Source organism: Tenrec ecaudatus, chromosome 9, assembly GCF_050624435.1.
Source record: "Tenrec ecaudatus isolate mTenEca1 chromosome 9, mTenEca1.hap1, whole genome shotgun sequence".
Classification (NCBI taxonomy): domain Eukaryota; kingdom Metazoa; phylum Chordata; class Mammalia; order Afrosoricida; family Tenrecidae; genus Tenrec; species Tenrec ecaudatus.
Genome location: NC_134538.1, coordinates 81,867,617 through 81,883,614, shown reverse-complemented (window position 1 = coordinate 81,883,614; position 15,998 = coordinate 81,867,617). Strand labels below are relative to the sequence as shown.

Sequence of the window (15,998 nt, the reverse complement as noted above, 5' to 3'; positions counted from 1 at the left end):
CACTAGCGTAAGTGAGGCTTAGTGAATTGCGGAAGGCGCGAGATCAGCGTGAGAGGGCTGTCTCAGAATCGGGCCCTGGCCCCGCCTTAGCGCAGGGCAGGTGAGAAACGGTCGCGCAGTTTGAAATCAACGCCGTCTGGAGGAGCTTTGGCTGCAGCGAAACCTGTCGCAGCGCCTTCGACAATCCCGTGGGTTCTCCCACCATAAAAACCTTGGGTCGCCTGTCTGCTTCGTTTTTCCTCTTTCACCCCCTCCCCCAGCAGCAGACAGACTCGGCTCCTTCCGGAAACACCCGAAGCGATTTCAGTCAACAAAAGTGTCACACTCCACTGAGATAGCCCAGATCTACGTCCTTCGGGCCAGCTCCTCGTGCTGTGGAGAGCGGTCTTGCAGGAGGGGCACACTGCTCAGCTCCCAATACTCCCTTCACCCCCAAGTCTCTCTGCACCTCCTCCCCGCGGTAGGAAGCACCCACTCCCGGGGGCGAGGAAGTGGGTGGAGTCTGGGTTTTGGCGCCACTTGCCGCCGCTGCAAAGCAGAAAAGCCTGCGCCACGAAGACTCCGGCCACCGTCCCCGTCCCTCCTCCTTTCTCTCCCTCCCCTCGGCAGCCGACAGGCACCGAACCCCGAAGGGTAAGTGCCGCGGTGGCCTCAGCCCTCCCTCCCGCGGCCCAAGCGCCCAGCGGTCGCGGCCCCTCCCCCGCCAGCCGCGCGCGCCGGCCCGCCCGCCCCGCCCCTCCGCGTGGGCGGTGCCGCCGCCCCCCTTCCGTCCCCTCCCCCCGCGGCGGCCCAGCGCGCAGCTCCCCAGCCGCCTCCTCCTCGGATGTGGCTCGAGCTGCAGGCGCGCAGGGCCCGAGACGCTGCAGACCCGCGACCCGGAGCAGCTCGGAGGCGGTGAAGTCGGTGCCTTTCTTTCTCTCTCGCTCTCCCGGCCGGGGCTGGCTGTGCTCCCGATGCCACATGCACCCCAGGGACCCCACCCCAGCTCGCGGATCCCGCCCTGCCCGCTGGACCCCGAGTCGGGATCTGGCGGGAAGGCGTGGAGGGGCGAGCGGAGGCCCGTGGTGAGGCTAGCTTTGGGTCGGCGGGGCGCCCGCAGCCGGTCCGGGCGCCGAGCCCGGCGGAGCGGGTGGGGAACCGTGGCGACGGGCGTCGGGTTTGTAGACAAAGCGCATTTCCTCCCCCGCCCGCCCGCCCGCCCGTGCAGGCCCCGCGGCAAGTTGGGCCTGGCGGGAGGCGGCGGCGTAGTTGCCCGCAGCCCCGGGCCCTGCGCGCCGCCCGCGGCCCCGCGCTCCGTTAGGCTGCCGCGCCGAGGTGCGGGCCCGGGCGGGTGGCGCAGTGCCCTTGAGCCCCCGCGCCGCGGCCTTTGTCTCCCCGCGGATGCGCTGACCACGCGGCCCACGCTCCCGGGTGGGGGCGGGCGCCCAGGCCTCGGCTCGCAGGGTTCCTTCCCGGGGGGCTCGCGGCCGAGTGGGGAAGGTGGTCGCGGGAAGCCGGGACAGGGACGTGGTTGGGTGGTGGTTTTGTTAAGTGTCATGAAATGAGACTGAGTCTTCGCAGTGTGTTTTCCCTTCGGGTGTTGCTTTGTTTTTAAACGAGTAATTGGAAAGAGGGATGTTTTCTAAGAAGAAATCGAGCCAGGATTGTATTCTTTGGGCTGTTCAGGAGGTCTAGAGAAATCGTTTTCTGGTGCAGCTATTGGGGAAATTTTTTTCTGACTTTAAACGAGTGGCTTGCCCTCCCCCAGGCTGAACATAGCATTTAGCATAATTGGGGTGTAGATTGAGAAGGAAAAACAAGCCCATCACACCATTTGAAAAAGCTCGGTCTCAAGTACAACTGTCCCTTCCTCTCCCACTTCACTAGAAGATGATAGACTGAGGCAGGTATCACTTCAGATTTGCAAAGAAGCTCAGTTGTTTTCTCAGCGTTTTTAGCCATGTTTGGTAGGTGCATTATGGACGTGGGGGATGAAATCCAAATAAAACTTATGTTTAGTTACCTTGTTTGTGTCATGCAAACTTCCTTTTAACTGTCATGCATTTTTCTAGTAATAGCTCTTCAAGTCTGCAATAAAAAATGGCCTCCAATAAAACTACATTGGTAAGTTAATGAAGACCTAAATATGTAAGGACCTAACTCAAAGCTTTTTTCCCCAAAATTATAACTTTGCATCTCTGTGGTTTAGAAAATTACCTACACATTCCCCAACAGACCACCAGCCCCCACCGCCACCCTCGGTATTGGGGGGTGGGTGGAATTAGGAGCAAAAAATAACGTTCAACAGATTGGGCTTCTAATACGTTTGAACAAACCTGATCTCTTTTGCAGCTCTAAAATTTTGAAGGGCCATACAATAATGAATTTTGCTAAGGGTTTTTATCTTGAAAAGCAACACTTACAATTAGGCCTGGTGGAAGAATGTTACAGAGCATGGGCAGTGACCACAGTAAAGCCAGTGCTGCTTGGCATGATAAGAATCCACTCTGTCCTTGTACTCTGGGGGAACCAGGTGTTTGGAATTATACCCACTTAATGAACCAAGTATTCCGGATGCCTAGATTGGGCCAGAAACTGCTGAGTCTCAAATCACTTTGGTCACCTTGTCATAGTTAGATTTTGCAGGACCTTTAGATGATTGCAGTGGTTGGATCTTGGGGTTTTGTTTTTATTAATACACAGCCAAATCAGTGTCGGATTAGGGAGATAAATCTTCCTTTTCCAGCCACATCCACTTAAACACAAAGTTTGCAAACTTCATTAAAAGTTCACAAATATATACAGACATGTAGGTTCAGTTATGTCAAGTTACAATTTCAAACCAACATGGGAATAGTCACATAAGTCACAAAATTAATCGTTCCCACAGTAATGAATTCTTCGATTGCATTAATAGTAAACATAATGCGTGTCAATGTCTAAATAAAGCTTAACAAATGGTTTTGTACTGTGTATTCTTCCATTGGATTTTCTGGATTCATTTGTACCATCATAACGATTGCACAATGGCATTTAACTACCCTGGGAAACACAGCATCTTCTGTGCCCCTGGGGAGTGAGCTGGCCTTCAGATTCCATAATCCATCAACTAAAATGTCCACAATGGAATTGGCTTTACAGTTAACCCATTTCTTCATCAAATAAGGACAGGATGGAATTAATGTCCACAAGGCAGAAGAACTTGAAAGTGGATATACTTCACAGTAAACACACCCATACATGCTCCCATTAAAGTGGGATTAGTTTTGCACAGTTCGGTAGTGTTTAATTTGTTGATATTATTTTGTAGTTACAAATTGACCACTTCTAATGGGTTTGGCAGGGCATTGATTTTTGTGAGTTGTATACAATGCTTGATATGGGAAACTGGGTTTAATATATAATGGGAAATGTTTTTTGTCTCCAAAATCCACCCTGTGCTTGGAAATTCAATCTGGTGTATGCCAAATACTTTTATTTGAAAAGGGTACTTAAAACTAATCTATGCTGAGGTGGTAAATCTTAAGTAAACTCTCCCACCACCACCTTTTTTTTTTTCCTTTGAATCTTAGTGTAGACCTTTATCGTTTGCTTGTTTTTGTTATTTTATTAGCTATGGACAGCAGTTTTGTTCTTCATTTAGAGTCAGTATCTACTAAGCTTTTGTCTGCTTTTAATTTTTCTTTGCCCAAGTCTTTTGAGTAATGAGAATTTTAAGACTAGATTTAGAGGTAATACTCAACAAAATCAGGTGCTAGGGCATTTTAAAGAATTCATTTGCTTTTTTTTTTGTTTGTTTTGAATTCATTTGCTTTTTGCAGATGTGTACTCTTGCATACCTTTAAACATCTGCTGGGAAACATGCTATATAGGGTGGCTTTAGTGACTGAGCACAGTGTGTTTAATAGCACTTATTTAAAGAAGAAATTAAGTATGAACATAATGAGGGTTGCTTCTTGGTCTTTTCTAATTAAACGGTTCTTTTTGATTTGCCTATTTACAATTTTGACGCAACCAGTAGTCATTGGAAAATAGCTGGTTCCATTTGCTACCCTACGTGACTTAAATCTTGTTTCCCAGAGTAGGTGATACTGCCTCCACCTCCAGGAAGGCACTGGAATGATTCAGGGCTCCTGCAAACACAGATACCGTCCCTTTTTTTCTGGATTATGGTCTAGCATATGAAAGGTTTTAATTGTCATGGGGGGTGCGGAGTAATTTTTTCTGAAAAAGAGGTGGTCAGGTCAAATAAATTTGGGAACCTGTGGTTTAAATAATGAGACACATACCCTCTACACTTAAAAAAAAATGTCGCCTCAAAGTTAATTTTCCAGGAAAGGACTTTTCACCTTTGAGAACTATAAAATGAACTGACATTTTGGCCTCTTGAATTGCATTAGAAGTTTCTTCTATCTGATGCAGTTTTGTCTGCAAAAAAGATGGGAAAACCTTTGACCTTGCTAACCTACTCTTGGTCTATAGCATGAGGATTCAGAAATGACCATTTAAGTTTTGACTTTTTAATTTCACCGTGTTTCCTTTTTCTCTTTATTCAGTCATTTAACATTAGTGTTTCCATGTAGTTGCTTCAATTGTGAAAGTATGGCTATTTTTTTGGGCAGGGTTAAAATGAGTTGAAAATGCTCTATCTTTTGGTGTTATAGATTATGTAGAAGTAAGACAGAAAGGGTAACAGAATTTTCCAGTTAGTGTCTTTTGATGAAGGGGTTGTGGGTGATAGGCTTGGGTTAAGCCAATGGAATACGCATTCCATGATAGTATTATTACATGACTTCCATCTTTTCAGAAGGTGTCTGCTCTGAGATATAGACATAAAAACTCCCCATTTTGAATCCAACATAAGCAATTAATCCTTTAAAGTGTATGGGAAAGTCAGAAAGAATGTCTCTTAAATTTCTGTTTTGTTTTGTTTTAGCAAAAAATGGGAAAGAAACAGAATGGGAAGAGTAAAAAAGTCGAAGAGGCTGAACCTGAAGAATTTGTGGTAGAAAAAGTACTGGACCGGCGTGTTGTGAATGGGAAGGTGGAATATTTCCTAAAATGGAAGGGATTTACAGAGTAAGAACCTCAGTGCTTCTGTATATATTTAACTAGACTTGGGGGCCTGGGGGCCTTGTAGGGGTGGTGGTTTAAACAAAAGGTCAGTTCAACTCCATCAACCATTTTAAGGAAGAGACATGTGGCAATCTGCTTCCATATAGATTTTAGCCTCGTAGATCCTACAGGGGCATTAAAGAGTCACTAGCTGGTATTTCTCCTTTTACCACAGACTGTTTTTTGTTTGTTTTTTTAAGATCCCTTTTAATTCTGGGATATTTTTTTAATTTGAGACTGGTTACCTTGGCTCCGGGAGAAAGATTGCTGGGGAGGGGGGGTTGCCTGCCTAAAGAGTTAAAGCCTCAGACCCTCATAGGGGCAGTTCTATTCTATTCTGCCCTATAGGGTCACTAGGAGTCTCTGAATTGACTGGATGGCAGTGAGGTTGGTTTGGGTTTGTTACCTTGGAGAGTCAGATTTGCGTAACTACAGAATTGACTTTAGTCTGTACATTATTTTAAGGTAGGTAGACACTAAGGGACTTCGCGTTGCGTTGGTTCTGATTCATCTGAACCATATACAGCATAGAACTGCCCTATGGGTTTCCAAGGTTGTCAGTCTGGAAACAGACTGCCATACGGAGTGTCTGCTGGGTTCAAACTGTCCGCCTTTGGGTTCCCAACCAAGTGCTTCAACTTGGGCTCCTTCACTGCCATCGAGTCGATTCCAACTGGTAGCAACCTAATAGGACAATGGGTTTCCCAGGCTAAATCTTTATGGTAGCAAACCTCATCTTTCTTCCTTAGAAGAGCTGATGGTTTCAAACTGCTTACTTTTGAGTTCACACCCCAGTCTGTAGCCTATCCTGGCTCCTTTTTATTTCTACAGAGGGCTTTAAAGAATATTGAAGCTTTGTAACAGGCTAGTGGTTCTTAAAAGAGTTTATCATAATCCAAGTCCTGTACTTTTATTGTGAGGTGTTAGAGTCTGTCCTGCTTCAACCCCTTAGGTTAACTTACCTGTTCTCTAAGAAAGAGTCCAGACATATTAACCTCCCTGGCCTGTCATATTTCTTGTTAAGGACTGCTTACAACTGCCTTTTAGGGTAACTCTTTTGAGTAACCTAAGTGCATACATACTTTGCTCTTATTTATCATGGGCTGTTGCATTTGACTAGAAGGTGTGGTGGTTAGGTGTTGGGCTGCAATCCGCACGGTTGGTGGTTCATAATCACTAACAATTGCTGGAGACGGACTGGGCTTTCTACTCCCATGAACAGTTAAAGTCTGGAAAAACCCACACAGGGTCAATATGAGTTCGCATCGACTCAATGGCAGTGACTTTGGTTACACTTGAATTTGTCTACCTTACTCCACAGAAGTGGGCATCCAGTTTCAATTCTTTAAACTTCTCTGCCCACTAATTTGCAGTTTGGCATCGAGGCAGTTCAGAATCACGGTGAGCCCGTGTGTGTCAGGCAGAACTGTGTCCCCCCCCCCCCCCCCCCAAGGTTTCCAGTGGCTGCTTTTTCAGAAGTAGATTGCCAGGCTCTTCTTTTAAAGTACTTCTGGGTTGACACCAACCAGTTAGAGGCCAAGCCCTTTAAGAGTTAGCTCCACCTCTAGGAATTCTACTTACTAATTTAGATTTCGATGGTTTGGAGTCCCCTGAGCTTTCAAGTAGATAACTTGGCTTCCATACTGAGTTGTGTCCAATGATAATAAAAGTCATATTTTCTCCTGATAAGCACATGGAAAAAGTCACCTTGTTTATGGTTGCTTTTGTAAAATTCATACTTTTGAATTTTATTTTAAATATCACGTACAGACTATACATAAGATGTCATGGTTTGCTGACCCGGGCTTTAATATAGATTTAAATGTCAGCACCCAACAGAAACAAAAAACATTGTCTCAAATGTAAGAGAACTTCTGGATCATTGCTCTAGAATAAAGTACTGGAGACCCCAACCCTGGCCTTAATTTGCTGGGGAAATCTGTGGTAGAAAATGTGACCCTTTAGTTTAACAAGCACTGTCAGAGAAACTCAAAGGTAGAATGTCTCTAACACCTTGAGAAACACTGGTTTCCATTATTCTCTGGTCCTGTTAGATAAGTGATAAGCTGGCACTCCAATGAAAACATTCTCTCAAAAGGTGATAGGGGCTATCCCTAAGACAATGGTTCTTCAAGCCAAGAACTAAACTCTTGTGAGGTTCAGCTTTCAGGCAAATGATAGACTATACAGTGAGCAATAGCACCAGAGGGATTATTCCTTAGAATAGTTAACCATGTGAGCTCAAAGGGGTCGCTTCCCCAGGATTAAAACTCAAGGCAGGATAGGACAGACCGAAAAAGGGAAATGATAGCCACAGGAAATGGGAAGAGTGCTGTTCCATTGTGGTGTTTGCAATCAGTATTATCAAATGTTCATGGATTATTGAAATAAAAGCCAACTTACCCTATACACTTTAATTGAAAGCTCAATTAAAAGAAAACAAGAAAAGAGGATAGGAAGGAAATGATGTGCATCCGGAAGACTAGCTACAGAAGCCTGATTCAAATGATGGGCCCATATATAATTGGGTCCACTTTTTTTTTTTAATAGTGCTGATAATACTTGGGAACCTGAAGAAAATTTAGATTGTCCGGAATTAATTGAAGCATTTCTCAACTCTCAAAAAGCTGGTAAAGAAAAAGATGGTACGAAAAGAAAGTCTTTATCTGACAGCGAATCTGATGACAGCAAATCAAAGAAGAAAAGAGATGCTGTGAGTATAAAATGTTTGTGACCAAGATGACTTTGTAAGCGGTTGATGACATGGTTACCATGTATTACTGAGGTGCTTTAGAAATGCCATTGAAAGGTCTTAAACTGCTTGCTACTTGGCACTAAAAGGGAAGGAGTGGTTTCGCCTACACTGTATAAATGTGCACCTGCTGTTGTGGAGTAGAACCCAACTTAGCTACTCATGGATGCACCAGAACCATGTTATGGGGCCCCTCAAGTCTGTGATGGATCTTTCAGAAGCAGGGCACCTGGACTGTGGTGTTGTGAGTTGCCCCTGGGTCCAGGGTTTTAACCTCCAACCTTTCAACTAATTGAGCACACTCCACCCATTTGTGGCAAAAGTACGTATTCCAATTAAAGTGATGAGCTAGTAGTGCTCATTGATAGTCTCCCTAATCGGGTCAGCAGTCCTCGTATAAACAATGGCAGCACTAGAACACTCGCTTATCCACATAGCATATCTTGACTGCAGGCTGTTAGTGGCATTGAAGACCAAAAGGTGCTTGGGTATAATCTTTATTGCCAAGCAATACCTTGTTTTGGAAGTTTGTGTTGGCATGCATTGAAATATTTGGTTCATTCGCTACATGTGTACATTTGGTCTATTCTTTGCTTCACTAATGTCTCCGTGGTGTTGACAAATTGGGTAACTGTTTACTTCTATCCTCAACTCTGAAACAGAGATTATACTTGTTCTGCTTACTGAACGAGAGTGGCAGTTCAGGGGAAAGGCCTTGGTTCAGAATCTGTTTCTGGGCTTAAGGATTACACATATATAACTAAAGCAAACCCACTGCCAGCAAGTTGATTCTGATGCATAGTGATCATATGTAGGATTTCCAAGGTTGTGAATGTGGGAATAACAGCCTCATCTACCTCCCTAAGAGGGATTGGTGGCTTTGAATCATCAACCTGTGGTTCATAGACAACCACTAGCAAAACTATAGATAATTGCATTATTGATAAAAGGGCTTTGAAATCGATGTTTGGTTACTTTTATTAGATGCCAAGTTCTTATAAAGTCCATTAAATCTTCATGGAAGTAAGATTAGGGGTTTAAGTATCCCAATTTTATAGATTAAAAAAATTAGAGGCTACCACAAATAAACTAAATGCCCTAGCAGCTATAACAAAGATAGTGTTGAGAATCACTGTCCAAAATGTGAACATAAATTACATATTCAATAGTAACGTGGCATTACTAGCAATAGTTCACATATATTGAACCTTTTGGGTATACCCATATTTTCAATAACTTGTATTACATAAACCTATGAAATCCATAACTGTAATTATCCCTGGTTTACAGATAAAGAACCTGAACCACAAAGTAGTAACTTGCCCAAAGTCAGATATTTAGTAAGGGTTGGCACCATTGTTCAGCTCAGAATAACAAGAAAACCTATTATGTTGAAAAATCATTTTTTTCTCATGAAAAGTGACTTCCAAAATAAAAAATAAATAGTGGCTGTTGTACATTTTAAAAATGCAGTGTCTGGCTTATTAGAAAAACACCTACTTGGGATTGAAATCTGGGGAGAGAGTCCATAATCAAACAGGACAGGGGACGTGGCAAGCTTCCTGAACAGGGTCATACCTTTGAGACCATTGGTTTGTTTGCTTAATATATAAAACTACGTAAGATTGATTATTGTACTGTTTTTAATTATCATTTAATGTCTTGCAAACAGGCTGACAAACCAAGGGGCTTTGCCCGAGGTCTTGATCCTGAACGAATAATTGGCGCTACAGACAGCAGTGGGGAATTGATGTTTCTCATGAAATGGTACGTAGTGGTTATATTTCAAAATCAGGGTAGATGATATGTTTGTTAACTATGTTCACAGGCACTTCTTATATACCTATCTCTACGGACAAATGTCAAATTGACAAGTGAATGAAACCACACATTTTCTTTTAAAAGCTTATTTTAAAGCAGCTGTTGTATGCTATTAACTTATAAATGAAACTGATATTTATTTAAAATCTATATTTAACATACAACATTTGAGATAGTGGGTTCCGTGAATCATAAGGGTCGCTTGAGTTGGTCAGTATGGCAACCAGCTGTTTGTCATTACATTTGATGCTTACTTTCTAAGAGCTTTTTCTTTTAAGATCATTTTATTGGAGGCTCATAACCACCCACACATCAATTGTATCAAGCATATTTGTACATATGTTGCCATCATTATTTTCTAAACATCAGCCCCTCGTAACCCTTTGGTAAATTATAAATTAGTATTTTCATATCTTACACCAACTGCTGTCTCCCTTCCTCTGCAGTTTCTTCCTCCCCCCCCCCTTCTCCTCCTTCCCCCTTACTCTAAGAACTGTTTTACTACGTTTATATTTGTTGCAGAGTTTGTTTCTTGAATGAAACCAATTTACATTTGAGTCAAATTCACCCATATCTGTAGAGATAGGTATGCCACACAGAACTTTGAGATTAGAAGACTTAGGCGGAAATGAATTTGGGCATATTAAATGGATAAAAGCATAAGTGATAGAAGTGTAAACAGTTTCAGAATTTTTCATTGAGGAAATTGAAATGCATCAAAATGACACCTTTCATAAACCTATTAATATGTATAGTAGTATTTAGGAAACGTTGCCTAATTCATTTCTATCACTGTGAAGTGATACGCTGAAAGAATGGTTCTAGTTCTTGTTACTATGGGCCAGCAAACTATGTATGCCCAGTCTTTAAAACGGAACTTTTATTGGAATATTACCATAATAGCTACATAACCTTCCTTAAGTACTTCAACGTTTTTTGCTTGGGTTTTTTTAATCCCCTTTAATCATTGAATGGTTCTGAGTTGATATAAGCAATTTAGTCTTAAAACTTACTGTTTTATTCCTCACAACAGGAAAGATTCAGATGAGGCAGACTTGGTGCTGGCAAAAGAGGCAAACATGAAATGCCCTCAAATTGTCATTGCATTTTATGAAGAGAGACTAACTTGGCATTCTTGTCCAGAAGATGAAGCTCAATAATTGTTTGCATTCTTTTTATATATATTTATATATATATAAAATTTGGGTCTTGGGTTTTCTTGTTTTTGTTTTGAATTATTAGTGAGAAGAATAACTACATTCTAATGGAAATCAAGTTTGATATTTTTTTTGGAGTAGTGCTGGGGGAGTTGTTGGGGTTATTTTGTTGTTGTATAAATAGCACTGGTTACTTTGAACAAATAAAGCTTTCGGTAGTTGCTTCATTTATCAGAAAAGAACATTTGATACCATGGCATATTATTTCCTCTGCATTATAAAATAGCTTTTCTAAATATTGGAAGTTCTACTTAGTTATTACTGAATCAGACTTGTTTAACCCATAATGTATGCCTAAGGACCATTGTGGATGCTTGGTTCTTTGTTTTTGTGTGTGTGTGCATAAATACATATGTACATTTTATTTTGTTTTACATTCACCAAAAACTGTTTTAAGCAAAAACGGTATTGAACAACCTGGGTACCTCCCTGTCACAGGGATGGGTGCTGTCCTTCTGAGCATCTCAAGGAGATCACGTCAAGTAAAATGGGGGGAACTGGTAAGCCATAGCTTTTAAGACAAATAAATGACCCAGAAATTAATTAAACAACTCTCTCAAATCCACACCCATAGACTCATAAATTAAACTATTTGCAAAATCCCCTGTGTGCAAAAAAAAACAAAAAACCTTACCACTACTCAAAACCTCCCAACCCAAAAAGAAAACTAGACTAATGCGGGATGTCTTAAAAGGTTTTTAGGTGGGTATTGGTTCCTTTTAGATAACCAATTTTTTTTGTACAGAAAGTTAAAATCTGTGTTACATAAAAGGTGATTCATGGAATGTTTTAAGATCTTGCTGGTGGAAAAAAAAAACCTTTTAAGCTGGTTAGCGATGCTGCCACTTAGGACCTGCTGCATACATGGGTGAACAAACTTGGCACCTCAACTAATGACCTGCATGGTTTGTTTTTATCCAACCCACTCTTCACATGTAGGTTCAACCTTCTCAGTATCGGGGTTACTCCAGCTCAGCTAAAGCCAGGAAAACAACTTTGCTGTAATCAGAATGTTAACCCAATTAATTGTACATTGTTTGCTTTATTGTAAATACTGGTGAACCGTGGTCAATAAATAGTTTTATATTCCTTTATGTAGTTAGACTGTTTTTCCCACTCCCATAGCTGATTGCCTTTTCATTAGAATTACAAACATTGAACGTACATGTAGACACATTGAATTCTCTTCATTATTTGTGTCAGGGCATACCACTAACACATTAGAAAACATATCCTAGTACCTTCAAGCCAGTCTATGCGCTTCCAACTCTGTTAGAATAGAACATTCCACAGATAGGGCCTCCCAACCACCCACCCCCCCCCCCGTGAGGTAGTTAGGGGAATAAATGCCTTTATGATTCCTAAAGAGATTTGCCTCGTGAAATTCAAAGTTTAGTATTTTCTAGCTTGCTTACCGTCCTCTGAATGTAGTAGTAGCATGCATTCTGCAAGTACTGGTTGTACTGTGGTGATAGATTTTTGATTTCCAAAAGATACTTTTGTTGAAGAAAAAGAAAAGGATATCATTATATCTATGCAGTTTTACTCAGATCTAACACGGCTTTCAACAGTTAGTTCACAGATACAGAATCTGCAGAGTTAATAACTACATTAAATTTTAGCCTATGAGTTTCAAACTTTACCAGAATACAACTTGACAGATAGGGCCTCCCTGAGAGGGCATTTCTGGGAACAATGTATTGTGCTTTAGAGTGCAGGAGCTCAGAAGTACAATATCACTCCTGGGGCTGAAGTCAAAGGTGTTTGCCTGTAGAGGCTCTGGCAGCAAATTTCCTTGCTTTTTTTTTAGCTTCTCCAGAGACAAAGGCTGGTGGCCTAATGGGTACAGCTTGTGCTACCATGTTGCGAGGTCAGCAGTTCAAAACCACCAGCTACTCAAAGATGGGGCTTTCTACGGTAAATAGTTAACCGCCTTAGGATCTCACCAGGGCATGTATGCTCTAACGTTAGGGTTGCTGTGGTGTCAGTACTCAGGAGGCGGCGCTTGAGCCCGTGGAGCTAAAGGAGGAATTTCAAACCACTGAATGCATTAGCCAAACGGCTCCAGGAATTGAATACCCACTGAAATGTTGAAGTACTCTGCCAGAAATGGTGGAAGACGCCTGCTAGGTCAAGCTGCCTGGAGAGACCCAGGAATGTGCCCATTCCCAACGTGACCCGATGGCCCATCAGAATGCTCCAACTATGGGAGGGTGTCATTGACAATGCACGCAAGTAAAATTGCCTAGATCATCCAAGAATGGTTGCAACAGTACGTTGATACAAGTGACAAGATCAGATTGGATTCAGGAGAGGTTGTGCAACAAGTGATAATGCTCGTGTTGGATCTTGACGCAAATCAGAGAATACCAGAAATATGTTTGTGTTACATTGACTACACAAAGGCATTCAACCGTGAACAATAATGTGAACTGGATAGCCTTGATAGTGAGGATGCAGGAACCCTTCATGTATTCACTCAATTTGTACATGGATCAAGAGGGAGTTGTGCAAACAGAACAAGGGAATACGTGGTTTTGAGTCTGCTTGTTTCCTGCCACCATACTTGTTCATGATGTTCAACAAACCAGAGAAACTGGGTTATACAAAGAATATGGCACAGGATTAGAGGAAGACTTATTAACCACAACAACATGAATCAGTACTGACTCAATAACTGAGTTTGGAGTATTTTGAGAAGGTAGTTAAATTACTTGACACCTGCCTCCTTCCGTCTAGAAAGCCAACAACATAGCATCTTCTAGTCTCATCACCTCACACCCAACCTTCGCTTCCAGCATCACACCTTCCCTCCTGTATGCATGTTTGCAATTGTGTGCAGCCTGGTAGAATAGGGCATCAGTTTCTTAAGAGTTGAGTGTACAAAATACCATAGCGTCTGTGGCTATAAAAAAAAAAACACTTTCTCAGTTCTGGAGGATAAAGACCCATTTGGTCTCAGCTTTACCTATTTGGTGGGTCTTCCAGTTTCTGCTGGAAATCCTGTCCTTTGGTAGTCCTTGTGGGTCCAATTTTGCAAGCAACCATTCAGATGGGATTAGGTTTAGGACTACTGTACTCTGAAATAGCGTAGGTTAAGCTTTGGGCTACTAATCACAAGGTCGGGAAAAGATGAGGCTGTCACCTCCCATAAAGATTTTATCTGGGAGCTCTTAGAGCCATCCTGATAAGAGACTGCCAAACCATGAGAGCCAAGTGGAGGTAGAAGAGTGTGCAGACTGATGTAGAGAAAGATGAGGCAGAGTCTACGTAAACTAGCATGTGCACCCCCAGAAGCCACAACATCAGGAATATGGAGTGTCAGGCTGAGACACTGGGAAGTTGTCTTACAGCATAACATGCTAAAACAGTGGTTCTCAACCTGTGAGTCACGACCCCTTTGGGGGGTCATGGGTCACCCAAGACCATCAGAAAACATTCGTCTTAGGAACTGGGACACCGCTCCTTTATCCATCTCTACCCACATGCAGATATACCCACATACAAGTACCCGGTGTGAAGACTTCCCCTTGCTACACCATGCTTCAAGACAAAATTTCACTTGTCATGAGAAATATTTCACAATATATAATTACAAACTTTTGTGATGAATCACTGTACTTTATGTTCAATTTGTAACAATGAAAATACATCCTGCATATCATATTTACATGAAGATTCCAAAGAGTGGTAAAATGACAGTGATGAAGTAGCAGCGAAAATAATTTTATGGTTGGGGGTCACCACCACATGAGGAACTGTATTAAAGGGTCCTGGCATGAGGAAGCTTGAGAACCACTGCGCTAGAACTATGGGTCTAGAACTTCCATTTGCATTCAATCATCAAGAGCACCTGAGAGGCCCACTTTGTTTTGATCCTTTGCCCTGGACCTAGGAATTGTTCTCACTTGTGGCTTAATGAGATGTGCCCAGTAAATCATCTCTTCTGCTGTCTTAGCTGTATTAGTCTGGGAAACCCTATTAAGTACCAAATATACTCGAGTATAAGCCGGCCTGAATATCAGCCGAGGCACCTAATGTTACCACAAAACCTGTTTTACAATGTGCTGAAAAACTCGGCTTCTACATGAGTATTTACTGTAGGTCTACTCTTGTACTCAAGTCGGCCTTGAAAACAGTGGGTTTGGTGGTTACTTCAGAACAGCCTCCTTTCTGGACAGGTTCATATCTACAAGTTCAGGGGCTAAGATGTCAACATAGATTTCAGAAGGACACAACACAAGAAACATAAAGTGGTAAAATGATTTGTTTTAGATTTGTTCCAGTGAGGTAGAATTTAAAGATCTAAATGAGGATGTGTCCAAATGCTGTGCCACTCCATTACCCGGTTAGTCACCTCCATTGAATATTCCCTCACCTCCCTAGGCTTCTGCACTTGAATTTGCTAGTGTGGCCCGGAACTCATGAATTATTAAGGAAACTGCTCACTCAGTTGTGGGTGTTGGTAGGTTCCAAATCTGAGGCTCAGATGTCCAGCTGGAAGTCTGCAACCACAAAGAGAAGTTGTTGAAGTCAGGTCGGGTGACAGGTCGAACCTGAAGCTGCCGTGAGGCAAGCCTGATGCAGGATCCAGAGCAAAAAGAAACCTCTGAAGGGCAAGGCAGCTCGCACTTGCTTCTGCACATAGGAAGGAGTGCTCACAAAACTGCCATTGGCGAAGGCGTGGTGTTTGCCTTCTGGCAACCTTACCCCCAAGGAAATAAAGAGTGATGACAATGAGCTGGAGTCTCAAAAATACATCCCACCTTGATCCTGTTGCATCTCTACTCCCTTCACAATTGAGTTCTATCCCCAGGTGTAGAAGCTAGAATTTACAATCGCATGGCTGCTGCTGTTGCTTACCATCCTGTTGATTCCGACCCATTGCCACCCTACGCACAGCAGCCCGAAACACTGCCCAGGTCGGTGCCATCACAATTGTTGCTATGCTTGAGCCCATTGTAGCCACTGTGCCAATCCATGTCATTGAGTGAGGGCCTTCCTCTTGTTTGCTGTCCCTCTACCAAGCATGAGGTCCTTCTCCAGGGACTGGTCTCTCTTGACAACATGTCCAAAGTACATGAGATGAAGCCTTGCCATCCTTGCCTCTCAGG

The 15,998-nt window shown here is 42.8% G+C and overlaps 1 protein-coding gene across 5 annotated transcripts; it reads left to right on the top strand.

The window, feature by feature from the left end:
• The first annotated feature begins 106 nt into the window (after positions 1 to 106).
• Positions 107 to 11,120, top strand: CBX3 (chromobox 3). Of its 5 annotated transcripts, none has more exons than XM_075558267.1 (5): positions 107 to 633; positions 2,052 to 2,103; positions 4,916 to 5,058; positions 7,645 to 7,807; positions 9,519 to 11,120. In XM_075558267.1, exons 2-5 carry the CDS (start codon positions 2,080 to 2,082, stop codon positions 9,648 to 9,650), a joined length of 462 nt encoding a protein of 153 aa, XP_075414382.1. In that variant the 5' UTR covers positions 107 to 633; positions 2,052 to 2,079; the 3' UTR covers positions 9,651 to 11,120. The 5 variants fall into 5 exon arrangements, with proteins under 5 accessions (XP_075414382.1, XP_075414384.1, XP_075414386.1 ...); XM_075558269.1 differs by lacking the exon at positions 107 to 633 and adding an exon at positions 750 to 899; XM_075558271.1 differs by lacking the exon at positions 107 to 633 and adding an exon at positions 757 to 903.
• The last annotated feature ends 4,878 nt before the right edge of the window (positions 11,121 to 15,998 follow it).